The sequence below is a fragment of the Artemia franciscana genome, chromosome 14, assembly GCF_032884065.1.
Source record: "Artemia franciscana chromosome 14, ASM3288406v1, whole genome shotgun sequence".
NCBI classification, from domain to species: Eukaryota; Metazoa; Arthropoda; class Branchiopoda; order Anostraca; family Artemiidae; genus Artemia; species Artemia franciscana.
Window position 1 is genome coordinate 24,203,442 of NC_088876.1, and position 27,943 is coordinate 24,231,384.

The 27,943-nt window shown below is 35.6% G+C and overlaps 1 protein-coding gene and 1 non-coding gene across 4 annotated transcripts in view; one reads left to right on the top strand and one right to left on the bottom strand.

The window, feature by feature from the left end:
* LOC136035486 (ubiquitin-like modifier-activating enzyme 1) overlaps positions 1-27,943 on the top strand; it is a 94,188-nt gene that overhangs the window by 7,072 nt on the left and 59,173 nt on the right. For 2 of the 3 annotated variants that reach the window (XM_065717312.1, XM_065717313.1), the window contains exons 3-6: positions 17,808-18,047; positions 20,163-20,495; positions 22,513-22,699; positions 23,954-24,144. In XM_065717312.1, the coding sequence (XP_065573384.1) occupies positions 17,808-18,047; positions 20,163-20,495; positions 22,513-22,699; positions 23,954-24,144 (951 nt within the window). Of the gene's footprint in view, positions 1-10,076; positions 10,300-17,807; positions 18,048-20,162; positions 20,496-22,512; positions 22,700-23,953; positions 24,145-27,943 lie in introns of those variants that run through there. The other variant, XM_065717314.1, reaches the window with a different exon arrangement.
* Trnam-cau (transfer RNA methionine (anticodon CAU)) lies at positions 24,908-24,980 on the bottom strand. Its single transcript has one exon. It is a non-coding gene; the product is annotated as a tRNA-Met (tRNA).

The window sequence follows — 27,943 nt, forward strand, 5'->3', positions numbered from 1 at the left end:
ACTGGGGTATTTTGCCAGCAAGCTCTGTGAGCTTCGACCCAATATCCGGGAAACTATAAATAGATATAAGGCTCCTATTCCTATACCATGGAGGCAGATACAATAGAAAACAGGAAAACCGGAAATAATAAGAACGAATTGAACTGATATCTTTTTTATGAAAAATAGGGTAAATACCAGAAAGAAACAAAACCGAATGATCTGTAAAAACCGAGTATAATTTAGCAAGAGACTTTCTATTGTATCTACCTCGGTTAGCAAGAATTTTAGAGTAACTTAATTGGATTTTCTTCTTGCAATCAGCAACAGTAAGAGTCCGTAAGGATTTTAGAGTTTTACTAACGTTAATTCCCAGCCACCGAAATGAAGAAACCGACAGGATAGAAAAAGATCCACAGATTAGAGGAGTAGTGATATTGCTATTAAATGAAAGATATTCACACTTTGAAAGATTAAGAGAAAGTCCAATCGCATGAAGTTTAGATGCTACTGTTGAAACAGACAAAGAGAGCCCTTTTTTAGTCCTACTGATCAAAAGAATATCATCCGCATAGGCAAGATAAGAAATATTTACAGAATTAAGGATGCAAGTAGGTGGGATAGAGGAAAGGACAGATGATATACAAAGTTTGAAAATAGAGGGGGAGAGGACAGCACCTTGCCAGACCCCACGTCGTATTGGAATTTTACTATCTGAAACCCTCATATCCATTTTAATCCACAAAAAGGAATTTGAATACCAATATCTAAGAAAAAAAATTACCGATGTGTTGATACCGTGACTAAAAAGGGAAAAGATAGCTTGGGAATGCGTAACCGTGTCAAAGGCTTTGGAGAGATCCAAAGCACATAAATGTAACTCGAATCCCTTTTTAGTAGCCTCGGTAAGAACAGTAGCCAAAACTCGATGAGCCTGCTGGCAACCTACGCCAGCTGAAAACCCAATCTGATTTTCACCAAAATATGCCGAAGAATTAACTGATGGGAGGAGAAGATACTCAAAAACTTTGCTTATATTGCAGGAAACCGTTATTGGCCTGTAAGATGCACAGTCAGTTGGAATCGTTCCTCTTTTCAGGATCGAAGTAACTGTTCCACACAAAAAACTTTCAGGCACAACCGAGGTGCATAAGCACATTTGAAACAGAAGTTGTAAATGTTGGACTAGAGCTGGACATTCAACATTTAGGTGTTTAACACTTATACCATCACAGTCAATAGAGCTAGACTTAAGCTTTTTTATAGCTTGTGCCACCGAAACTAAATTAACTGGGAGGATCTGGTTCTGGCGGAGTGATATGGGAAGCGCAGAAATAAGAAACCTCATAAAAGTAGCATGAACAACATGGTTTATAGTGTTGAAAATCTGGTCGTAATATTTGCAACAAGCAGCAGGACTAATTGGGCTACTTGTTGATGAAGAGTCATCGATTTTATTTGAATTTACCACATTTTTCCAATCGAAATTACTTGACGGGAATTTGCAAATTTTAGATTTTGCAGATTGTAAATACTTTTTATACTCTAATTTAGTTTTCTGTTTAAGCTGAAATACTACACCGCTACGTGGTTGTTCGCAAGAAACCCAAATACGTAGCCAAAATTTGGCTTTATTTTTCACTGATTTTAGACCCGGATCCCAAGACCATTCAGGCTTCCGCGTATTAAATTCAACACGTTCTTCGGGAACAGCCACCCTCTCAGCTTCCTTCATGCATGATATAATATCAAAATAATATTTATTCAGAAAATTCTTATCATTTACAAATTTAGATCCAACCTGAAGTAGCTGAAAAGGAACTTTTATCCTAGACAAAAAAGCTGTAAGGGTAGAAATATAAAGAGCCCAATTAGCCTTATTCCAATTTCGTCTGGTAAACCGTCTACGATTCCCACGTCTATTAGAACTTTCTTGCGACAGAGAAATACCAAGCATGAAGGAAATTGGTAGGTGGTCTATATCGCTTTCTATTTCATGTACAGAACAGTCGAAACAAATAAGTTAGGAGGGCAAAGAACATGATCAATATTAGTAAGGCTCCCAGAATGATGGATGTAAGAAAACAGACGATTCTTATCCACTAGCTTAAACTCAGATAAAGACTCGAAAACCATATCAGACCGAATATTTGAATTCAGTAAATCAGCATTAAAGTCCCCGGCAACAACAAGTTGATAACCGAGAGATGATGCGGATTCTGTCACTTTTTTCAAAACACTACAGGTCTTGGCAAACTTGTTCAGTGATTGAACCGACTTACGATCACAAGGAAAATACACATTTATAAGTATTAAATCGGCAATTTGCACGGCCAAGAGGTTTTCGTCACTATGGAACAGCACAGGCGTCGTGGATGAAAAGGAGCTACGTCTCAGTATATAGGCGAGGCCTCCGGAAGGTCTACCAAACGTAGATCTTGCAGCACTCACAAAAGTAATATGGTTTGCACTCCGTTTCAACAAGTTGGTATTATTTGAAGATAAAAGGTGCTCTTGAAGATAAACGATGTCATAGTTGCTCGAAAGTTCGTCAATGATGTGCTCTTTTTGACGTGTTCCATTTATATTGTACGAAATAACCGAGAATTTTTGTGACATCATTTTTTCATAGCGGTCGCAATACGAGACTTGAGCACTGGACATAATAAACTATATGAAGTATGAGAATCGCCACAGTTTGCCCATTTAGGTCTATTTGTACAGGGCGCATCTTTCGAAAAAATGTGATTTTCGGCGCAGCGCGCACATTTTTCCACCTGACTGGTACAATCGTTGATAAAGTGATCAGGAGACCTGCACTTAAAGCACCATCGCGGTACACTTACGAAATCATTAATTCTGAAAATTTCGTAACCTATTTTTACTCCATTCTTCATAGCGTCACGTTTTGCAAACGAATCTGAGAAGTCTAGCTTGACAGTTTGGGACAAACCAATTCGGTTTGCGTCAACGACTCCTGAGTGCATTTTGAATTCGGAAGCATTAAATGACAGCGGGACTTCTTTTATTATTCCAAGGTAACGTTTCTGCAGTTTCTTCGTGCCAATACCCGAGACTACAGACTCACAGAAATCAGAAGCTACCGATTTTTCAATGTTCACGAACAGTTTATCTTCCACCGGCCGAATACTAGCAACCGAATCATGACCACTTAATTGATCGATAAAGTCTTTGCGGCTTGTCGGATCTCTAATAGATGGTGGCAATTTAGAGACAACAATAGTAGAGTGGTTATCGGCAGGTTTCGAGGCTCCAGGCTGTGGTAATGGCGGGAAATGGTTGGAAAACACATAAAACTGATTAGAAATAGTCTTTAGCTGGATACGCAGATCGTTTACTCCCGAAAAGAGAGCAGAATAAGCTGTAGCTGGTATCAATGGGACTTTACTAGGGTTTAATATACAAAATACCGGGATGTCGAAATGATATGTTAAAATTGGCATTGTCCTCCTTAGTCTTGTTAAATAAATAAATTTAGTGGTTATTTGCTTTAGTATCGTAAGTGTACTAGTTTCTGTCTTGTTGTAGTTCTTACTTGTTAGTTCTGTTCTTGTGTTGACAAACAAAATTTTCTTGGTGCTGGTTATGCTAAAATACATGGTAAGCATAAAGTTAGTCCATAAATTGGCTCTGTATGGAGATGAATCATACATGTATCAAGGTTCAAGTGCACCTTTTTTTTTTTAATGGCACTCTTGGGACCAGACAGACACATGCAAAGTACACAGCATTTCATTGATTGAATATTGTTGATATTCTTTTTGAAATATGACTAATATTATTATTATAATAATTTGATAGAGGCAAAAAAAATCAACTTTTAAACTAAGACAGATATAATTTTTTTTTCGACGGCAATCGATAGCTCTTGATGAGCTGATCAAAGTATATGTCATCCATTTTTTGATACAAAAATTCCTCCATGATATATACTAGTTTGAAAGTCTCGAGGGGCTGACAACTTCAGTAGTAGGGTACACACTGAAACCAAAAATAAGCCGATACCAATTGTGAGACATGTAGGGGACTTGTAAGGCAAGATCGGCTGTTTGCTCATAATCATCTTCGGCAGTGCGGGGTTTGCAAATTTTGCTATTTGGTGTACCTATTATTTGTTTCCAGTGTATTTGATGGTAAGACCGAGTTGGTTCCAGTGGTAAGACATGTAGGGGACTTGTAAGTAATAATCGTCTGTTAGGCTACAATCATCTTTAGTGAAGAGGGGTTTGTAACTTTTGCTAGTTGGTGTAGCCTACCCATACTCACTGTAACCTAGAATTAAGTGTTTACGCAACTGGTACAAACGATAACGTAAAACAACGAGGCAGTTTCGTAATAACTAATAGAGTGTCATCTATGGTATTTTGATCCTGAAAAGTTACGGATAGCTTTACAATACCAACTAGATTCTATAAGATATTATTCCAAGTCTTGATCCGTCACGATGTCTACGATTGGAAAGGATAAAGTTCAACTGGCTGCAAAGTCAATTTAGTCCCTTCTTTCGATATTCTTCTGTTATTGTTGTTTTTTCAACGCTGAGGAATAGCCTTTGATCATGTGATTACTGATCGCATTCTTCTCTGAACATAACGTTTTAAAAGCTTCGATAAGCTGACAACTTCAGCGTTTAACCAATAGCAAAGAAACAAAACCAAAGCGTTGCTCTTGCAACACTTTATTCTGCGAAGCCGGACAAAGGTTGCCGCAATACTTCACGTTGCTCAGGCAACGTAGGTCTAGTTAAGATTCACTTTCAAGCTCGAACCTTTTGCACAAGCTTGGCCACACCTTACTAGATTTTCATGTCGTATTTCATCGTCGATCCTCCTGCTTTGAACAATGTTAGTGAAACAATTGTTGTTTTTTTTTTGTTTTTGTTTTTTTTTACTTGGTTTGTGTTTCTTCTGAACTAGTATCCTCAAACTACAAATTTCTCTATTGCCCCAGAACTCATGCCTATTGACCTGTTGAGTTCCTCTACAGTCGGGGAGGCTGGCCCTGTTCCTCCACTTAATTTATGGCAATGTTTTGAACCGAAATTGCATGACAAATATGGTATTTAGGTTTTCGAGGCTCATTCTCACATTCACGGTTTCCCTCCTCACAGGACTGTTGGATTGGGCTTTGTATTATTGTTTTTATCAATTTTTTTCATTGAAATTTAGTTAGATCCATTCATGACTTGTTTATTTGTCTCCTTAGACCAACTAATTCTTTGATGCGATGGATAAGAAGTTATTGTTTTCTATTGTTGCCTTAGGAACAAGTCGGCGACTTTCTTCCCTTATATCTAGACGACCAGTTCTAATACTCTGAAATTTAAAGTATTAGTTAAGTACCGTGGCTATAATACGATTCATTGTAAGTTAAAATTAATTTTAAAGAATTTCCACTCTAGTCTAACGTACCATTAGCGTTAGGTCTTGATTAGGTTTTAATTTCAAAATGCATGTGTAGTAGTGCTACAAGTAGTTTGAACAATGGCGTTTTTCTTGTGAGTTGGCATGTCACTATTGGTGTGTATTGAGAAACCCCAAACCGATTATACCTGCCTTGAGGTAGTGCCATGGTTTGACATTGACTATGATTTACTCGTTAGCGTGGTTTTAGTCTATCAGTACAAGGGTTCTGATGCTTTTCGTTTGGCAGAAAGCTGCCATCACTTTGAATATCTTCCAACAGATCTTAATCTTGCTTTTATAAAGATGTTAGTCCAATGAAGTGCTCTGGAATGAGCTCACATTCATGGCTGTGATGGATATAGCTGTGGCAGTTGTAAGCTCGTGTGTATTTGAATGGTAGATCATGTGAAAATATGACAAATGTAAGAACAGTGGAGAAAGGATTAAAGATATGAATTGAGGAGGTATGAATTGGAGACCATAGATAAAACTACTGAAGATCTAAAAGATACAGTCAGACGGTATAATAGTAAAATGTTTATCTGAATATCAAACTTTGAGTGGGAACGATCAAAACCACCAATCTCACTGTAACAGTGTAGCACAACATTCTCGCTATTTTGGACCATTATTCTCGGCAGAATGCCCCCAGAACCAGAATTTTCATAAATTAGACCACTAGTCTCAAATTCAAAATTAAACTCTTTATGATGTTTTTTGAATATATAAACATGTTTCCCTACTTTCCTCTACCAGTTAGTTCTATGTTTTTGGTGCTGCGTCTCTTTCAGATGGAATAAAAGTGTGGCTTTTAATACAAATGCAAATTTTGGCTATAGATTTGACCATTTGTAACTTGGGGTGCCCTGAAAAAGCACGCATAGGCATATGTAAACAGAAGGTTGAATTGAACACGTTATTTGAATGGGCAGAACGGCTCTAAAGGTGCTATTTATGTCAGTGTGGGGAAATTAATTCATTTTTTTTGTCAAATATTCATACAGTAGTAGTAGATAATAAAATAAGCAGTTATTCTTAGTCTTGACAACAAGCTCCAAAAATATATTCTCGAGTTTCCCGTAGCTCGAAGTTTTCTTGGGTAAAATATTCCTCTTTTACAATTTGTGTTTTTGGGCAAATTAGCGCGTCTTGGGTATACAGTTTATAGTTAAAGAGTTAATATATTTTCAAATTTGAATTAAACAAAAAGTACACGGATACTGGATAATGACATCCAATAGTCATGTCAACTTAATGAATCTCTCCGATGGCTATACGGCTCAAGACTATTTCGTGGGTGATTTCATTTTGTTTTTATTTATGTTTCATTGGTTTTTGTGTCATTTAGTAAGTGTTTCATCTTATTAATTTGTCTTTAATTGCATTCTATTTCACTCGTTGTGCTGAAGTTGTACTACACATTCAATTTTGACTAAAGCGACACTCTCCGGGCAAAAACGTAGTCAAAGAATTAATTTTAAGAAAATCTTGTTAAAGTTAAAACTAGTTTAAACTTTTTTTGTATGACTTGTTTTAACACCAACTACTATTACTAGTAACAACTCACTACAGCACCAAGTTGCATGAAGCCAAAAACCCTCAATCTATGCTCCTCCATCCCAATCTATTAAAACCCTCCCTCTTTACACCCTTCCAGGAAGTACCATTTTCCATTAAATCTCTCCGAACGACCTCCTCCTATCCCATTTGGGGACAATCTGCTTTTAATTTGACCCTAGACGGTTGGCCGAAAAGGAAGATCTTTGGTAATCTGTCATACCTACTTTATCCACAGAACGTGTCCTAAGCATCTCAACCTTTCTCTCATTATAATCCTAGAAAGCGGAATTGAACCACATATATCGTGCAGCTAAAACAAACTTGGGAGCATTGGTGTCTCTTGAACATGTACGGGATGCGTAATGTGTTTTTCAAATTGTATGCAGGGATTTTGTTTCTTTTTCAGTGAAGATACCAGAAATTTTTTTTCAACGAAAATACCAAAAAGTTTTTTTCCAAACCTGGAGGCAGTGGTGGATCCAGGTGGGGGGAGGGAGTGCGCCCCCTTAACGATAGATTTGGGGTTGGGAATGCTTGTTCGGGTTGGCGATGGGATGAAAGTTATTTTTTTGTAATTGGTTTTTAACAGTTGGGTTATTTATAAGTTTTTAATTGTTAAGACTGTTTCTCTGTGCAAACAAGTTTGAAACAAACTTTCAGTTGCCTTTTGTGGTCTCTGTCAGATTTTACTGATAACACATACTGCCCAGAAATATTTAATTATATTTAGATTTCTCAACGGAATCTGTCCGTATTAGCCTACCAAAAAAGCCAACTGGGAGGCAAAAATCTTCATTTCGTAACCACAAAGAGAGGAAATTTAAAATCCCAACTTCTTTAGGCTATCGAAATGGTATTTCAGGGTTGTTCTGTCCCAACGAGGCGGAAAAAGATTTATTCTTTAACTGCTTTTGCTGTTAAATTTTTTTTCCGAATCTTTCTATGGCACAGAGGCGAAGAAATTGGATATCTTTAATTTTTTTGGCTGTCATAAAATTTGGGTTTGCTTGTTTTTGCGAAGCGGGGTGGTTTTTAGAATATTGTATTTTTTTGGTCACTTAAAAGGGCACCAGAACTTTTAATTTCCATTAGAATGAGCCCTCACTTGACATTCTAGGACCAATGGGTCGATACGATCACCCGTGGAAAAAAAAACAAACAAATAAACGCGCATCCATGATCTGTTTTCTGGCAAAAAATACGAAATTCTACATTTTTGTAGATAGGAGCTTGAAACTTCTAAAGGTTCTCTGATACGCTGAATCTGATGTTGTGATTTTCGTTAAGATTCTGTGACTTATAAGGGGTGTTTTCCCCTATTTTCCAAAATAAGGCAAATTTTCTCAGGCTCGTAACTTTTGATGGGCAAGTCTAAACTTGACGAAACTTATATATTTAAAATCAGCATCAAAATGCAATTCTTTTGATGTGACTATTGTTATAAAAATTCTTTTTTTTAGAGTTTCGGTTACTATTGAGCCGGGTCGCTCCTTACTACAGTTCGTTACCACGAACTGTTTGATACAAGTTGTATCTTAATCCTCATTTCCTACTCTTCATTACTATCACAATTACTAAGCGATGCGATAAGGTTGGGCGACATGCTAAATGGGTTGGCCTATACAAATAGTCAAAATTAATAATTGACCCCAAAAGATGGTTCAAGACTAATTTCTTTGACAATACAAAGCTTAGCTCAATCGCTATAGTGGCCAGGAGTGCAAAGGCGAAAAATTATGCAGAAAATATTAAATATCATATATTTTTTTCAGATGATGAACAGCTTTTTATTTTTTTATGGCGGGGTGGTTTTTATAACTTACTATTTTCGTATAAGTATTTTTCCATCATTTTAATTTCAACAGATTTATTTGAACTTTATCCCAGACCAGATTTTAGTTTAAATTTATGACCATACTACCTACTTACGACGCATAATTGTCGAGGTTGCTTGTATTTGTTTGTTCGCAAGTTTACCAAAGCAACCTATTATGCCCCGCCAAGAAAAATCCTGGATCCGCCCCTGGCTAGAGGGAGGCAAAAAATGTAGAGAGAAAATTCCCCAGGGGTGTCCAGTTGACATCCCTGGGAGGGAATGTCGAAAGGTTTTTCTTAAGATAGTGAAGGTTAAATGCTTTTAAATATATCATTAATTTTTGTCACTTTCATAGGTATCTGGAGTCCAATACTGGAATTCAGTTTGATCCCAGCACGCGAAAAGCCAATAAATTTAGATTCTGTGCAATTCTTTCAAGACATTTTGAGGGTGCTTATGCTCGTAATGACTTTAAAAAAGAAATCAGCCTTTAAATTACACTTTAAGAACGTGTCATTTGAAATGATCTAAAGCATTTCGTTTCAGAACTGGATTTAATTTATTTTCTTGAAAAGATTTCTCGAGATTTCTGCTCTTCAAGCCAAAAATAGTTGCAAGTTTTGGTACTTGTGTATTAAAGCGACCACACTTTTGTTCTTGATCTGTTGTAAGCCCGTTTTTCTGTGCGCTTGGAGATTTTAATTAACTATTTAATATATACAGTTGATTAGGTATTTAATATCATGCCTTCTCGGCGGCCTGATTTCTATAATTCCCTGTTGTAGTTTCCATATTCTTGTTATAAAGTATTATATTTTCATCATACTTTGGTATATTTCATTATGACTAACCTAACTTCACTTCTTGAGTGTGGTTGCTACAATGCACAAGCACCCAAGTTTTTACATTGAAAGATGATGTTACAGATGGTGGTCTCTAAACCTCACCCTCTTCCTTCTCCTGAAGTTTTTACTTCTATAGACGCGATATTCTTGCAAGAAATACCCTTTTTCTACGATTACCACTGATATAGCTATTCATCTATTTTTTCCCCCAGCTTCTAATATTTCACTCTGTATTTCCCCAAAAAAGCTATGCTCGTAAAATAATTTTCTAATATGAATAAGATAATTGCATTATTGTAGCATTTAGCGTTTCCAACCCTTTTTATTTCTTTTTTTTTTATTGTTGTCGAGTTACCCTTGCCAAATTTTCTCTTTGTTGCTCTGAGCCATGACCATAGATTTGAAATTTATTGCGTCAATTTTCCTCTCATAACGCTCTTGGCTGAAACGCGGGGAAGCAATGACGCCACGAAATCGATAAAAAAAAGTTTTAACAGTGACTCAGCAGGATTGAGTCTTTTTGAAATTCTATAAAAACAACTAAAAGATAAGACGTGAAGCTCGCGACTAGTAACTAGTTCATTGGGAAGGTGAAACAAACTTTTTAATATGAGAATGGTTGCTGTGAATTTTTAATCAGTGTTCTGGATATACATTTATGCTTGAAATAAAGGTAAATAGGCCTAATTTCAGACTTGATTTGAAAGTAATTCTTGTTTAAAATGTACGTTTAAAAATGTTTTACAAAATAAATTCTGACCGCAATTTATATTCAGATTAGGGGAATATCTAGAGAATGTTCCATATTATATACTGAATTTTTTTAGATTTTTCTCTTTTTGTATTTCCTAGGGGTATGTCTGGAACTATCAGGGGATAGAGGGAGTGAATCGTAAGTAAAGTGATCATGATATCTAGAATCATAGACAGCGCAATAGCGCTGCCTAAATAAAGAGCAATGTGTGCACAATGTATTATTATTTTTTTTTTGTGTTTGTTTTAGACCAGGGCACTTCGTTTCGAAGGAGTTATTGTAGAAACTCCGAAAAGGGATCATTCGATTAAAAATTGAAAGGACTAGTGCCCTTTTAAATAGTCGAAAGTGATATGAGGGCAGCTAACCCCCCTCCCACGCCCACCATTTCCCCAAACACATCCAATCAAAATTTTGAAATATCCATTTTGTTCAACGTAGTTGAAAGGTCTTAAAATTATGTCTTGGAGGATGATAAGCCCTAACAACCCTCAGGGCAAGGGTTGTAAGTTACGTCCTTGGGGCTTATAAGGCTTATATAGAAGGTGATCGTATAAATTTCGGAAGTCCTAGTGAATCAGAAGTTCTAGTGAAGGGTTGATCCCCCAAACCTTATAACTATGTCTTTGAGGACCACTTACTCCACCATAGTCCCCGTGGGAGGGGCTACAAGTTACAAACTTTGACCAGTGTTTACATATAGTAATGGTTATTGGGAAGTGTACAGACGTTTTCAGGGGGATTTTTTGTTTGGAGGGAAGGGTTGAGAAGAGGGGGATATGTTTGGGGAACTTTCCATCGAGGAATTTGTCATGGAGAAGAAAATTTCCATGAAGGGAGCGCAGGACTGTCTAGCATTATTTAAAAAAAAATCACAATGAAAAAATAAATATGAAAAAGTTTTTTTCAACTAGAAGTAAGGAGCAGCATTAAAACTTAAAACGAACAGAAATTATTACGCATATGAGGGGCTTACCTCCTCCTAATACCTCGCTCTTTACGCTAAAGTATTTCTAGTAGCCTAATTTCAACTATTTATTCTATGGCTTTTGTGATTCAGGGGTCATTCTTAGTGAATTGGGACAAATTTAAGCTTTAGTGTAAAGAGCGAGGTACTGACGAGGGGGTAAACTCCCTCATATATGTAATAAAAAACATGAGAATACAAAAGTTCGTTACGTAAGCTAATTTATAAGTTACGTATATCTTTTACTAACAAAAACATTCGCAAAAATTTAAAAGTTCTAGTTTCCTTTTTAAGTTAAAAAATCGGAGGAGAACTAGGATTCCTCCCCCACTCCTTTTTTTCTCAGAATCATTCGATCAAAACTATGAGAAAGCAAGCCATTAAGCCAAAAAAAAAAAAAAAAAAAAAAAAAAAAAAAAAAAAAAAAAAAAAAAAAAAAAAATGCTAATTTGGTTTTAATTACTCCTCTGCGGAGAGTCAAAATCAAAACCTGCATTGATTCAAAAACGTTCAGAAATTAAATAAAAAAAAAAAACAAGTTTTTTTTAACTGAAAGTAAGGAGCGACTTTAAAACTTAAAACGAACAGAAATTACTTCGTATATGAAAGGGGCTGCTTCCTCATCAACGTCCTGCTCTTTACGCTAAAGTTTTTTACTGTCTTAAAAAGTAGAGTTGAGAGAAAGAGCCAAACTTTAGTGTAAAGAGTAGGACGTTGATGAGGAAGCAGCCCCTTTCATATACGAAGTAATTTCTATTCGTTTTAAGTTTTAATGTCGCTCCTTACTTTCAGTTAAAAATTATTATTATTTTTTTTAATTCCCTTTAAGAGTCAAACATTATGGAGAGCAACTAGCCACCCTCCTGGACATCTTCTTTCCTAAAACACATTCAATTGAAATTATGAGAAACCCGTTTTGTTACCAATAGTCCCAAAGTCATATAACAGCGTCTTTAGTGTTGACACAATCCCTCACAGCCCATGGGCAAGGGTTCTAAGTTATGCCCGGCGCATATATGGTTTTATGTAACTGAAGGTCGTATATACTTCGGATAGGATGGAGCTCATTTGGTTGGAAGTTTTAATGTCCTTTTTAAGAGTCGAAAGTAAAAGGAGGGCGATCAGCCCCCAATCCTAGGAAATTCGAACTAAATCAAAAGACGCTATGTGCATGCACGTGTGAAAATAGCGTAACTCAAGAACTGGTCTTAGTATTAAGTTGGAACTTCTCGAGAATACTTAAAGAAGGGAGTATCATCTCACCAAAAAGGCTATCTGTGCACACTACTGCTAATATTACTGTTACTGCTATATTTAATACTAATACTATTACTACTTCTATTGCAACGACTTGATATGAAAATTTCAAGAAGTAGCTATATGAACATATAGGTTATCCAAAGGACATATCAGCAATGTCATAGCAAGGGCTAATTGTATTGAGTTCAAACTTCAAGGACTTGAAGAGAGAGATGTTCTACTGACCAAAAGGCAGTAGGTTAATACTACTGCTCCTAGCAGTACTACCGCAATTCAATACTATTACTAGTAATATCAGTACTACTACTGTAACTACTATTACAACTATGCCTAAGGGTATGAAGGTTAAAATTTCAAGACATTTTTAGAGGGTGGTAAGATGCATTGAATCAGAACACGCCCTCTGTATGCAGGCTGTTCAAATGGTGTGGCAGCAATATCCTAGGAACAGTTTGGTGTGTGAAATTGAAACTAACCGGGCTTTTTGTGAGGGATGTTGAACTAACCAAAAGAAAATATTCGCATCGTTATGCTACTGCTTGTGCTCATACTACTGCTACTGTTACTATTATTACTACTTCGATTACTACTACTGCCACTAAAGCATACGCTACTACAATAAATTCTACTGCTACTACGATTACTACTGCCTCCAAAACTAGATATAAGGACGAAAAATTTGGGATATATAGGAACTGTATGGAACTAATTCAAAACACACTATGTCGATATTGGTTGTCAAACGGACACATCAAAAATGCTTCAGGAACGGTTGATGATATTAAGTTGAAACTTTCAGCATGTGTTGAAGGGGATGTTGAAGAAACCAAAGGTGCTATACACATACTGCTAGTAATGTTGCTACAACTATTGCTATTGCTCAAGCTAAGGGTATTAAGTTGAGGCTTTTAACGAATATTCAGGCGGATCAAAACAAACTGTGAGCATATGGACTTTCAAAAAGGTGATAAAGCAATATCTGAAGAACAAGTCATATTATTAATTTAGATCTTTAAGGGTAAGTTGTGGAGGATTTTGAACTAGTCAGAAGGCACTATATGTATACTTTTAATACTACCACTACAGTTCCTGTAACTAATGGCGCTAAGGGTATTACGATGAAACCTTTATGGAACGTTTAGAAGTTTCAATTAATCAAGAAACTGTATGCATGCAGGTTTTTAAAAGGGCATATAAGCAATTTCATGGGCAGCATCATTCTATAATAGCTAGAAACATCATTGAAACTTTTAAATGATCTTATTCGATTCAAAATCTAAGTTCTGGTGCCCTTTTTAAGAGTAAAAAGAGATTAGAGGGCAAGCAGCCCTTCTCCCAAGCCCATTCATTTTCCAAACGCATCCAGTCAAAATTTTGAGACAGCTTTCTATTGCCCAGAACGTTATTTGCGCTTTGCTGAAAATGAAATACGTTTTAAGTGTTTTTACTTCTCTTGGTTTCATAAATAAAAAATAATCCAAACTTTAAGGAATAAATATCAGTATATGTCAATTAAACTGATAATCTACGGCCATTTGTTCTTTTGTTTTTTTCCAGCAACGCGCAAATTATGTTCTGGTCTTGAGAAGGCATGCGGGTTATCATCCCTACTCATGTTAATTTTTGCTCGTTTTGAGTTCGATTCGGCTATTGTAATTTGTGTTCGTTTTGAATTTCATTTATTTATTGATAGGGATTTGTGGTAGTTTTACGCTCCGAAGATTATTTGACTTTATTTCTGCTCATTCTTCGCTTAATGGAGCTCTTTAATTTTCTTTGAAAAACTTGTTTTGTGGAAAAAGTTTTTTTTTAAATTAATAACGTAAAATAAGAAGTTTAATGGTACTTCTTTTTTAGTATTGTGTGTTTCCTTCAGAAGAGGCCAATCATTAAACATAAATCTCAAATTATATAGTATTTTCTTAAATTCTTTAGAAATTAGAACCCCCATTGGGGGGAGGGGGTCACTTTCCTCTGCCAGCACGCAGCTTTACACTAGCTTTTTTTGGTTTTTAAGGGTGTTTGCTCGTTTTATTACACCTAGATATCGTCATGGGCATGGTCTGGTCTTTTGTGAAAGTAAATATGAAACAAAGAGTTTCAGATGTTTATTCCAAAGCGAATAGGTTGAATATTGGGATATCTATATGATGCTTTACTGTATTTTGTGATAAATTTATGCATTTAAGAAAGGTGAACAAACAAACTGACTAAAATACAACTCTGGTTTAGAGTTTTTTTTTACATAGCAGTCAGTGGGATTTTTTCAAGGAACAACATAATCCCTAGGCACCGCAATAGCGCTGCCTAAGTAAAGAGCGATGTGGTTAGAGTGTGTTATTTATCACTTTATTTTTTTTTGTCACCAAGGCACTTCGTATAGGAGGAGTTACCGTAGAAACTTTGGAAGGAGCTCATTCGATTTAAAGTTCTAGTATCCTAGTAAAAAATGATTAGATGTTAACCAGCCCCCCTCCCCACGTCCATCAATTTCCCAAACATCCAATCAAAATTTTCAATATAACCATTTTGTTTAGAAACATTAGAAAGGATCAGTAGCTATGTCTTTGGGGATGCCCCCCCCCCTACACACACACTCGCAGCCCAGAGCATTCGGGGTAAGGGCTTTCAAGTTACGTTATTGGCCCATTGTTTACATATAGTGTTTATTATTGAGAAAGGTAGGGATGTGTTTGACCTTAGTGTCCGAGCAAACGAAGGGCATCCACATGAATCTTTACGAGAATGTTGAAATAAATTGGGACACGTTATGTGCATACGGACTGTCAAGAGGGTGTATTCCAAGAATAACTGAGTGTAAATGACGAGGGGGGTTCTACTGCTACTATGCTACCACTACAACCACTGCTTCTGTAGCGAGCACTACCAAGACTGAGGACTTTGAAATAAAAAATTGAGGAAGTATTGATAGAAAAGTTTGGTACTTCCGTATTATATGGTATACACTAGAGAATTTGGATCGCGAAGATGAAACAATAACCGGTTTTCATTGTCTTTATACCAGACAATTAGCTTCGGCTCTGTGGAAAACTACAATTAAATGTTTTGTTGGTATATTTTGGATAAGTTAGGTTATGTATTTAATATATAATTTTGTTACCAATGTGTTATATTTTCACCATATTTTGTTTTATTTCAATAGTATTCACAAAACTTCACTTTTCGACTTAGTACCATATAATACGGAAGTACCAAAAGTTTAACTAAATCAACAAAACATCCTATATGCATACAGATTGTCAAGAGGGTGCATCAGTGATATCCTAGGAACGGTTCGCCGTATCAAGCTGAAACTTCCAGGGCATCATGAAGGGGATGTTCAACCGACCAAAAGGCAACATGTGCGCTACTATTTCTGCTATTAATACTGGTGCTACTACTCTTGCTGCTATTACAACAGTGTCGCTCCTCCTTCTACCGCTGGTACTATGATACTAATGTTACTAGGACTAAGGGTATGACCGTTGAAATTATGAGAAAATACTAAGGGTAAATTTGAGCCAAATCAAAACACACTGTGCATGCAGATTGTCAAAAGAACGTATCTCAGGAATGAATTACGGTATTCAGTTGGAACTTTCGGGGAAGGCTTACAGGGGAAGATCAATCGACCAAAAGACAATATGTGCACGCTACTTCTAATGCTATTTTTTGTCGTAGCAGTTGCTAAAAATTAGAGCATTAGGATGAAAAATTCAGGAAGTGTTGAGGAGGAAGTTGAACTTAATCAAAACTGAATATGCAGTTTATGAAATGGACATATCAGCTATGTCATACCAACAGTTAATTATATTAAGTTGGAACTTCCATGGCCTGATGAAGGGAAGTTCAGCTGACCAAAAGGCAATATGTTAATGCTGCCGCTGTTACTAGTACTAGTGCTATTACTGTTAATGCTACTACTACTCCTACAGCTAGTACTGCTAGTACTTGTACTACTACTACTGTGACTACTATTACATCTATGCCTAACGGTTTGAAGGTGAACTTTTCAGGGAACATTGAGAGGGGAAGTTGAACTGAATCGCAACATACCGTCTGCATGCTGGTTGTCAAAAGGACGCAGAGCCGTCTAAGGAGAGGGTAACCTGGGCAGCTACCCTGGGTGCCGCAGCGGGGGGGGGTCCCACTTAAAAAAAGTCACTTTGATTCTTTTTGCGTATATTTGATTGGGGAGGAGCGCGATGTAAGTAATTTTGCCCAGGTACCACCATCCCTACTAACGGCTCGAAAGGGCGTATTAGCAATATCTTGGGTACAGCTTGGCGTGAAGTTGAAAATTACAAGGCTTGATGTGGCGGATATTCAACTAACCGTAAGGCACTAGCTGTATCTTACTCCTTCTACTGCTCCTACTACTACTGCTGCTTTACTGTTATTACTGTTGCTACTATTACTACTGCTACTATAGCTAAGGGCATTAAGGCGAAAATTTTAGGAATATTGAAATGGTGCAGAGCTAAATCATAACATAGTATGCGCATACAAGTTGCCATGACGACGTTTCAGTAATACTTTGGGAATAGTTCATGGGATAAGTTTCTGCGTGTATTGAGGGGGATGTTGAAGAAAATCAAAGTTGCATTTTGTATGCTGCTACTTCAACTATTGCTTCTACAATGTTCCAATCTTAGCTGTTGCTACGCAAGCTAAGGGGGTTAAGGTGAAGCTTTCAAGGAATATTTGGTCAGATGTTGAACTAAATCAACTTAGTACCATAACTAAATAAATAGTACCATAACTAAAGTATTACTTTTTAGTACCATTAACTAAAATAAATAGTACCATAACTAAAATAAATACTAAAACTTTAATTTTTATCAGATAATTGAAATTGTTTCTAAATTTTTGACTGCTTTAGTGGCGCCACCTCACAATACGCCGTCAATGGCGCTTGTAGGTTTTAAACTAAATCCCTTGTTAAATCACCGAGTTCCCAACTCTTATAAGTTCCCCGTTCTTTTCGACCTAATTTAAGACTGAGAGCCTTTATTTTTCTGTATTTGTTAGTCTTGTGGCAGAATTAGAATCTACTATTCTAGTTACACTTTATGACATTAAATTTCGTTTTTTAACCTATTTTGACTATATGTATAGCCTGATTATTTTCACTGCCATGCCACTAATGGTTTCATTTGTAATAGTTGCCTTTTTGTCATTACGACCATAATATTTACAGGATATGGCCGACGGAACCAATGGAAGCAACAACCACGCCCATATTGATGAAAGCCTCTACAGTCGTCAACTGTATGTACTTGGTCATGAAGCCATGCACAGAATGGCCACGGCTGACGTTCTCATTAGTGGCATGAGAGGACTTGGTGTTGAAGTAGCCAAGAACGTCATCCTTGCTGGAGTCCGATCCGTGACCGTTCATGATGAAGGAAACATTGTTATGAGTGATCTTTCCTCTCAGGTAAATATGAATTGCTTTATGGAACTACTTTCAAGTTATTTAATTTGAAAATTATGTGATATGTACTATCTCGAATAATCAAGAAAAAAATTGGCTATTGCTTAGAACACTGTTGCATTGTATAGGTACATTATTGTATAATATATACCAGATTGTGGGACTGTTATAAATGTCTGTGCAGTTTTAATTCCATGAAGCCAAACGAAAAATAAGTTTTAAAATTATTTTGGTCAAAATTTGAACCGTTTAAGTAACAGTATGAACTCATAGTTCATTCGTTTGATTCGTAGAATGAATCAAAATTGATCATTTATTTCTGTTTCTCTAAAGGTATGTGTGTTCTATCATCTTGTATGTGAAGATGCAGTTTTTGACAAAAGTTATGTTTTGTTTTTTACATATGTTTTCTTACTTGCCTGAAGTGCGTAAATATGAACATAGCTTTTACACGAGCCTTAATACACCTCTCAGTTATGTTTCAATGCTCCACGGATGGCGACGAAAAAAGAGACACCACTACATCCCATGTGATGAAGGGAATTTTCTTTTTGCTCAGGAAGGACTGTAAATCTCCTATGGGGAGTTTTTGGCTATATAAATTCTAATGATAAAATTTTCATTTCGATCTGACAAAATTTTGTTTAAATCGAAGCGGTTTTTTCGAACTCCAATAAATTTGTTTTCACTACAAATTCTTATCATTGAGATTAATTGGAATAGTATTTGCCACTTCTGGATCAGCTTCAAATGGTTACTCGTCTTCATTTGACTGTTTTTCTGAAACACCTTTTTAAATTCATGGTAATCGACAGGTTAACCCCACTTAAGGGCATAGACTTCTTAAGGGTATGACGAAAAAAATCATTAATTAGGATTTGAAATCTGTCTGAACTTTGATTATCTTTTTCTCCTTTTTTTTTGCCAATGTGAAAAAAAATATAGGTCATTGCACCTTTGTGGGCACAAAGCTTGTTCTTTGCCAACCATTGTCTCACCAACTCAAATTTTGCATTTTGATTATGATTCGGCATGGGTGTAAAGCTCACACTATCCAAAAGAAAGGACATGTAGTGTCTATTGTACCTATTTTCTTGGGGATTAGTCGCATTAAATCTAGTGTTAGAAGGAATCACTTTATGGCCTGTTTGCAAATGTGTTTTTATTGATTTTTACAATATATATTTCAGTTTAGCAACCATTCACAATTCAGAAGCCCTGTCGATTTTAAGTAACAAATAAAGGGAAATATTCAAATAGTTGACATATTTTTGGTTTTAGGATCTGCCGATGATTGGGAGAATTTTTTTTTTCCACGAACTGTCTCTGCCAGATTTTGAAAAGTACTCTTTTTGGTGGTTTAACTTAAAGAAAAAGCAAAATGCCCCCCCTCCAAAAAATAGATTTAGAAAAATGTAGTCTTTGTATGTTAGTAAAAAAAAAAAATCAGAAGAAACAATTGCTCTTCCCCCTCCTCTGTGAATAGGTGCCATTGAATGGTTTCAATACACACAGTGGTGGTGCTGGGCTCTCTTACGGCTGCCCCTCACACTGTCTCCCACAAAATTTTCAGCCCAGATTTAAACAAAATCTTAATTTATTAACGCATTTTTTCTCAGTTTTATAATTAACTAATAATTTATTTTTAATCATTTGTTTATCCACTATTTGAATTAACTAATTATAGAATTATTATTAATTATTTAAATTTATCAATTTTAATTATTATTGTCTAATTATTTTTTAATTTACTTTTATTATATTAATTACTTTGATTTAATAACAGTGCCCTCTACTTTATCAATACAATTTCAAAATTACGAAATGATAATAACCGTTAGACCAGTTGTTTAAAATTTGACGCCCCTATAGTTTCTGCACCCGGGGCAAGCACCCCCTCTGTCCCTTCCCTAAAGCCGCCTCTGAACAGAAATCACTATGTCAAATGCACAAAATGATCATCAGTCCAAATTTACAAAATTAGTAAAATACAGCCTACAAAAATAGCATGTCAATGAATGAATAAAATTAACTTCAATAATAGTGAATAATTGAAAGGAAGGAAAGGGGAGTATTATCCATAGCTACTACTACATCTTTCCTTCTCTTCTTTTTCAGTTTTTCTTCCGAGAAGAAGAGGTTGGCCAGAGTCGCGCAGATATTTGTGTCAAACGCCTAGGTGAATTGAATAGTTATGTCCCTACCACCGCTTCCAAAGACAAGCTCACTGCTGAGTTCATAAAAAAGTTTAAGGTGGTGGTATTGACCTCCTCCACCTTGGATGAACAGCTTCAAATTTCGAAACAATGTCGCGAAAATAACATTGCACTCATTATTGCTAGCAACCGAGGTCTCTTTGGCCAAGTGTTCTGTGATTTTGGAGACCAGTTTACTGTTATCGACACTACTGGTGATGCACCCCAGACAGCCATGATTGCATCAATTACAAAGGTATTAGCCCTCAACTGTTCTTCGACATTGCTCAGTCAAAGTTTTACTAATTTGAGTTTTGTCTGGTGTCACCATGCTTAACAATTCATCTTTATTATTTACACGTTTAATGAACAACGAATTTTAATGAATTATTTTATTTAAAGAAGACACCAAAAAGGTATTTTTGAATTCGTAGAATATATTCCACCATACGTTTCTAATGACACAGTGACAAGTGATATGTAGTTTTACTGGAAAAAAAAAACAACTAAAAAATCAGTACACCCTATTAGGCTAGTCTGTCCCCAAACATATTTTTACGACAACAACACGATGGTTAAGCTCTTAACCATCCTTCTCATATTGTCGAGTAGCGTGACAACACTGGCGATCAAAAGGGGACATCAGTGCTATCCATTCAAAGATTCTCTGCATTTTTCAAGGTTACAGATTGTATGCCTCTAGTAGCTCTTTTTTTTAGTGGCTCTTTTTTTATTGTTTCTTCGGGATTTTTTTCGTTAATTTTTTTTTCGTACTCAATAGGGTATTAACATGAATTTTAGTCTTTTTGGTCTCTTGAAGGGATGAAGTTGGAAAGATTCATGTCTTATATAAAATAAGGTTTCCATAAATTTTGTGGCGAATAGTAATGCATAGTACATCTTCAGGGAAATGAACATCATGAATGAATCATATGGTTCTGGTCATAAAAATTCATTTATAAGCTAAATTTGATTTGATAAGTTAGTTTATGACTTGAAATTTAGAAACGACAACTACGATTCCAGTGTTCGCGTTATCAATAAATCAGGAAATGTAAATATAAATTAAATATAACAAACTACAGTGTAAAATACAAAAGTTTGAGAGTATAAAAAAATAGTAATTGTTTAGTATTGACACAATAACGATCCAGTATGTTTCCTCGTCATTTATTTCCGAACGGGACATGTTTTGTTGAGATCTAGAGACTTAAAAGATACTTCTTCGCCCAGTACTATTTGTACAACTCGGGAAGAAAATGCTTTGTCGTTTTTTACTCACCTTTTCAATTGTAGGCTAAATAACTATGATGGAAAGTTTGAAAGTGGTAAAGAAGGTAGTTATCTAAGCGGTGGCGACCCTTAAAGTATACATAGTTAGGAAACATAGCTTTGTGTTGCTCAGGCGGTTTTGTACTGGAAATTGGTAGTTCTTTCTTCTTTGTAGTAAACACCTCCGAGTGCTAGCTCATTCGTATTTGTTCATATAACTTTATTGATACTATAACAGATAATTGAAGATGATTTCTGATTGATGTTGGACAAATTCTTATTTTCATAAGAAATTCAACTATTGACAGAACTTGACCAACTATTTTCAGTTCAGTAGTTGCATCATCACATTAAAATTGCTGTAGCAATTTATCTACTAAAAATACCCACCAACTAGTGATGTTTTCGGCGTCTTCGGTCTTTTGAAAATTGGGGCAAATTCACTGCCATCATTTGGCAATCCTACTTATTGCCGAATACCCAATTTATAAAAAAATAAAACTTTGGAAAGCAAATTTTTGAAAGAACTTATTTTAAATGTAGATAAGAAATACATCTTTTAGCTTTGTCTGGTGATCGTGAAAGTAGATGCCTCTTATTTGGATGCAATTTGACAGGATTTCATATTTAGTGGTTTTGATTTACTCCATAACTACTCCAAGGAAAGACTAGACCGCTATTTTTAATTAATATTTATCTTTTTACATCTGTGATAGAATTAACCAGGGATCTATTCCTTGCATCTTGGATTGAATGGACCAGGGTTTGTCATTTATTTGTATGAAACACACAGTTTATCCGTAGCTACTCTGAGGAAAAAAGGAAGTGCTTATGTTTTGTTAATAATTTTTTTTTACATCTCTGATAGGTGGATACCAGTATTATCACTTGAAATGTGAAAAGATGTTTGTTTAGTTTTAACTGTTTTGATTGACTCCACACCTGCTCTGGTTGTAAACTAAGCTCTTATTTTTATCATATATTTTTTACATCTTTCATAGGATGAACAAGGGGTTGTCACTTGTTTAGATGAAGTTCGACATGGTTTTGTTGATGGTGACTATGTGACATTTAGTGAGGTTCAAGGGATGGAAGAACTGAATAGCGCAGAGCCCCGCCGAATAGAAGTTACTGGCCCCTACACATTCAAAATTGGAGATACAAGAGGCTTCTCAGATTATAAGATTGGTAAGTTTATACAGAATTGCAGAAATCTTTTTCTTTTCTTTGTTTTTGCTTTCATAGATTCATTTAAGAAATTTTCATCAGTAATATTCTTTTATTTTGGTCTTTTTCTTTCACTCTTTTTGGTGTCGAAGCTAAATTTGTTATTTTATATATTTGTAAAGTTTGTTAGTTTTACTTGATCATTCTCCTTCTAGCTAGGTGTAGGGACACGTGGTAATTTGCTCAATAGTTCAAGGGTGTTGTAAACATTTTGTCAAATATAGGCCTACCGCACTTGTTTCAATCTAATCTAATGTAAAAGATTACATTTCCTATTCAAGTTCTTATACTAAAATTTCTTACCAAGAACATCACCACAGGAACTTGCTCGAAAATACCAACCTTATTATTGAGCCAAAATATACATGTACAATATCTACAACTAAAAGCCGAATTTTGCTTAAAAATTATTATTAATTTTTTTTTTTACCTAAAATGTTCAGTGGCTGCTGTGTCCTTTTTGCGCTCAAATTGACCGATATAATTCGTCTGTCAAGACCCATCCATGGTCAGATGTTTTACAGCAGTATTCGGCCTCTGTTTCTGATTGTTGTGTTTTTGTTTTGTTTGTGTTAGATGAATTAGTGTCTTACGCTTTTTTGTTTTGTTTTTCTTTTTTGGGCTCCATCTGTTTTTCCATTGATGGGTATTAAATACATTCATTCATTCATTCAATAGGTTTTAATTTCTATGGAATAGTTTTGAATTACTCAAATTATGCTTATCTTATGAAAATCTTTGTGCTAAAGGAAGTCAAAAGAATTAGTCAGTAAAGCCCTTCGAAGTTGCAAATGATGTTTCATAAATGATGCTCGGATTTTTTTTCGATTTTCTTTTTTTTTTAATTTATCTTTAGTGAAAGTTTAACAAAAAAACAAAGTAGTTTGGGCTAGTATAGTTTAGCAAAAATGTCGAAAAGATTTCATTTGATTCGTAGTCAATGTTTCGAATAGACCGTTATTTTATTAAGGGGTTAAAAAAAGACATGGTCAAAAATCGAAAAGGATCAAATGAAGGATCAAAGTAAATTAAAAAGCTTAAATTATTGTCATTTCATATGAATGAGTTGGTTTTATAACCAACTTTAAAGATACAAAATAACAAGTGGAGTATAAAATAAAAAAAAATTGTATAAAGATCGATATCTGTAAGTATCCTTTCCTTTGCTTAACAACTTGTACTACGATTTTGAAAAAAGAAGAAATATCTTTTTAGGTGGTATTGCAACTGAAGCGAAAATGCCGAAGCGTGTTCACTTTGAACCCTTAGAGAAAGCTTTGAATGAGCCATTGTTTTTAGAAAGTGATTTCTCCAAGTTTGACCGACCTCCGCAACTACACTTGGCATACAGGACTCTACATGAATACATTAAAAAAGAGGGTTGTCTCCCGAAACCATGGTGTAAAGTAAGCCTGCTCTTTATTCTATTCAATCTTTTTTTTATAATCCTTAACAAGTTTTTGAATTGGTTTCTAAGAGCTGGATCTCATTCTTCATTTAAAAGCAATCTTTGACTGTTATCTAGATAGATAATCTTAGTTGGTAGTATAGAAATAATCTAGAATCTAGAAGGTCTTCCAAGTAGCTTCAAGACTGGACAGGCATAGCGTTTTTCAAGCTTGAAGCGACCGTGTTTCAACAATGTGGTTGTATCTTCTACCGTTTTATAATGTAGACTTAATCTAGAATTTTTAATATAAAAGTACACTAGAGTCTAGAATAAGTCTGAGTTAATTCTAAGGGTCGGATTTTTCGAAGTTCAAAAGGCCTATATTCTAGCAAATGATGGGCTGTGCCATCTTTTAATCAAGAAGTATTGTCAAGATTAACATGTCGTTCCTTCTTTTTTTATACTTGTGCCAATGCTGATTTTATTTTGCAATTTGGGCCAGCAAAACTAATAATCGTAACGTGGTTCAAATATTTGTTGTAGAGCTATATACTCTATTGTTTGTGTAGCATTATGAATTCAATGAATGGGTACTGGATTCAGAATAGATAGGTGTTTTCTATGTATTGTTGTTTTTGTATCGGTATTAACGACGCTTCTTGACTACTAAGGTCCCTGCGTCGGCCCAGCAGTGCATTCCTGCAGCATGATTCGATCTCTGGGTCCCGTATTACCAAGCTAAGGTCAAGTCCACTGCGCCACCACAGGACTTTAAAAAATGCCCCGGGTGAGGCTCGAACTCACGACCTTAGGATTATGAGACCTACGCTCTACCGACTGAGCCACCGAGGCTTGACAAATAGTATCAAAGCCACTTTGCTGTGATGATTTTCGTTGGGGAGACTAGTCTATCCCAGTCTAGTGAATTTGAAATGTTTGCCACGAAAGCATAAGCTTTTTATCGAAAAGTCTGGCTGATTGTCCTTATGTGTGCTCTTCCTTAGTCTGGGGTAAAAATTTAGTGTTTTTCCCTTTAAATGGAGATAACTTCCGATCGGGTATACATGCAGAGGGGGGGGGGGGCATCTCGATATTCCATCGACACCTCTAAATTTCTGAATCTTTCCTATAATTTCTTATGTTTCCGATGAAATTCTCTGCATTTCATCTAGTTTCTTTAATTTGCCCCCAAGTCCTTCAACCAAATAATACACTCTAGGTACATCAATGGCTTAATTTTACTTTAAAAAAAAAATCGAGCTTAAAGCGGGTTTCTAATGGACATTAATCCTGAATCAGTGATAATCTTAGATGCATTTCAGTTTGGAGTCACGGAAAAAGATAATTGAAAGTGAACTTCTAATCGTTATATTTACAATAAATACAATTTAATAATTATCATAAAAAATCAAAATGTTTACATAACGCAATAATTGTAATATACTCCATATAGTATAATTATACATACATTTTGTAATACATTTACAATTTTGTATACATTTATAAAATTGGGATGAATTCCCTATATTAATATGTACTTAGATAATGTAATTTATATTAATGGTATAATAGGAAATTTTATGTTTTTTCTACAAGTTCATTCCCGTTCCAGGTAAGGAGAATTTTGCAAGATTGGGGGAGTGGGCAATATCTGGAATAATTAATTAGATATAGATAATGGGTTGACAAAGACAGTAGGAAATGTTTTCCGAGATCAAAAGAGACTGGTTTGTCATTATAAAGAAGCATTTGTTTATACTGTCAAACCAGCACCCTATGCCTTCATGCGGTGGTAAGGGAAACATGGGGTGAAGGGCTATTTGTGAAAGTGAACTTAATAAAGGAGGAGTTAAAATAATGATTGAACTGAGGGTGGATAGTTTACTGCTGCGATATAAGGTACAGTGAAAGATATAAGGTACATGGTGCTTCCTTCAATGTCATCGCAGGAAGATAATAGTACCTGTATCCGTAATCCAGTATCAACAGGTGGTATCTTGATGTGCAACAATTATTTTAGAAAGCTCAACCCCTTCCCCTCTACTCTCCCCCTCTCCGTCTCATCTTTTCTCCATTCATTTATTATATTCTCTTAAGTTTAATTTTCTCTTTAAATCGTTATGTGGAATTATAAATTCGCAAATTCTTAAATGCTAAATAATTGCTTTTACTTCTTGAATAATTGGAAACAGAACCAGCCTTTCAAATCACAGTTTATGTTTTGAAAACCTGACCCCATCCCCCTTCATTACCGCATCCAAAAAAGGCAACGCGGCAGTTTAGGTTTAAATATTTGATTGCAAGAGAAGATAGTTATTATTCCGTCCTGTGGTGGCGCAGTGGATTTGACCTTAGCTTGGTAATACGGGACCGAGAGATCGAATCACGCTGCAGGAATGCACTGCAGGGCCGACGCAGGGACCTTAGTAGTCAAGAAGTGTCGTTAATTCTTAAATAATAAATAATAATAATAATAATAATTTATTTGTTACCCGCTTGTTTTGACAAATTAAGCGGAGTAAAAACATTAAGGAAAGAAAAACGAAATAACACAAACAATACAATTAATACAGTCTAATCAAAGGGTGGTAAGGGCCCAAGCGTTGACAGGCCTCAGCACCTAATCTAGCATAGAGTTTTTTATAAACGAAAATAATATCAGTGGCACAAAACTTTCTGATAATCTTCTGATTTCTATAAGAACGCGGCAGATACAATAAATATTTACAATAACGAAAATACATAACTCTTATGCCCTGCAAATCTTGATTATTAAACAACGGGCGCAAACCGGAAAGAAACAATATAGAATGATCGCAATATGTAGAATAAAGTCTGGATAAAGCCTTTCGTGAAAATCTGCCTCGGTTCGGGACAATTTTCGCGTACCCTTTTTTAAGTTTACTTTTAATATCATTTAGCCCACAGGATCGAAAAGCCGATAAAGATGAACAAATATTAATACCAAGCCACCGAATCGAAGAAACGAGCTTAACTGAAAAATAACCACAATCAAGATCACTACTTTGATGCTTAGCATTAAAAACTAAATATTCACAATTTTCAGTATTAAGTTTGAGGCCGATTTCCTCAAAAGACTTAGAAACAAGCTGGGTCGACTTAATTAGGCTAGATTTAGTGCGGCTGATCAAAAGTAAATCATCTGCATATGCAATGTACGAAAGATTAGTTAGGCCTAAAAAACATGATGGATTAATACGTGGCAAAACAGAATAAAGACAAGCATTAAAAAGATAAGGGGATAAGACTCCTCCTTGCCTAAGACCAGAACGGATGGGGATATTACCAACGTAGGTGTCACCTGACTTGAGTCGAACATATGAATTAGCATACCAAAAACGAAGAGTTGATATAATAGACACATTTGCACCAAGTTGGATTAAAGAATACCAAAGTTGGCTATGACAAATTGAATCAAAAGCTTTTGAAACATCGAGTGCACAAAAATGAACCTCAAAACCATTTTTATGCGCTTCAAGTAATAGCGAAACTATAGCACGATGAGCATGTTGGCATCCTATATACGACTTAAAGCCAAACTGATTAGACATATAATCTACATTAGACAGGAGATCAGGGAGCAAAACATATTCAAATACTTTACTTAAAGTACAAGCAACCGTAATAGGCCTATACGAAGCGCAACTAGTTGGGTCCTTACCGCGTTTCAAAATTGACGTAATGTTACCAACTAAAAAAGAATCAGGGACTAAAGAAGAGCATAAACACATCTGAAAAAGTAACTGCAAGTGATAAACTAATTCCTCCGAATCGGTGTTGAGGTGAAAAGCACT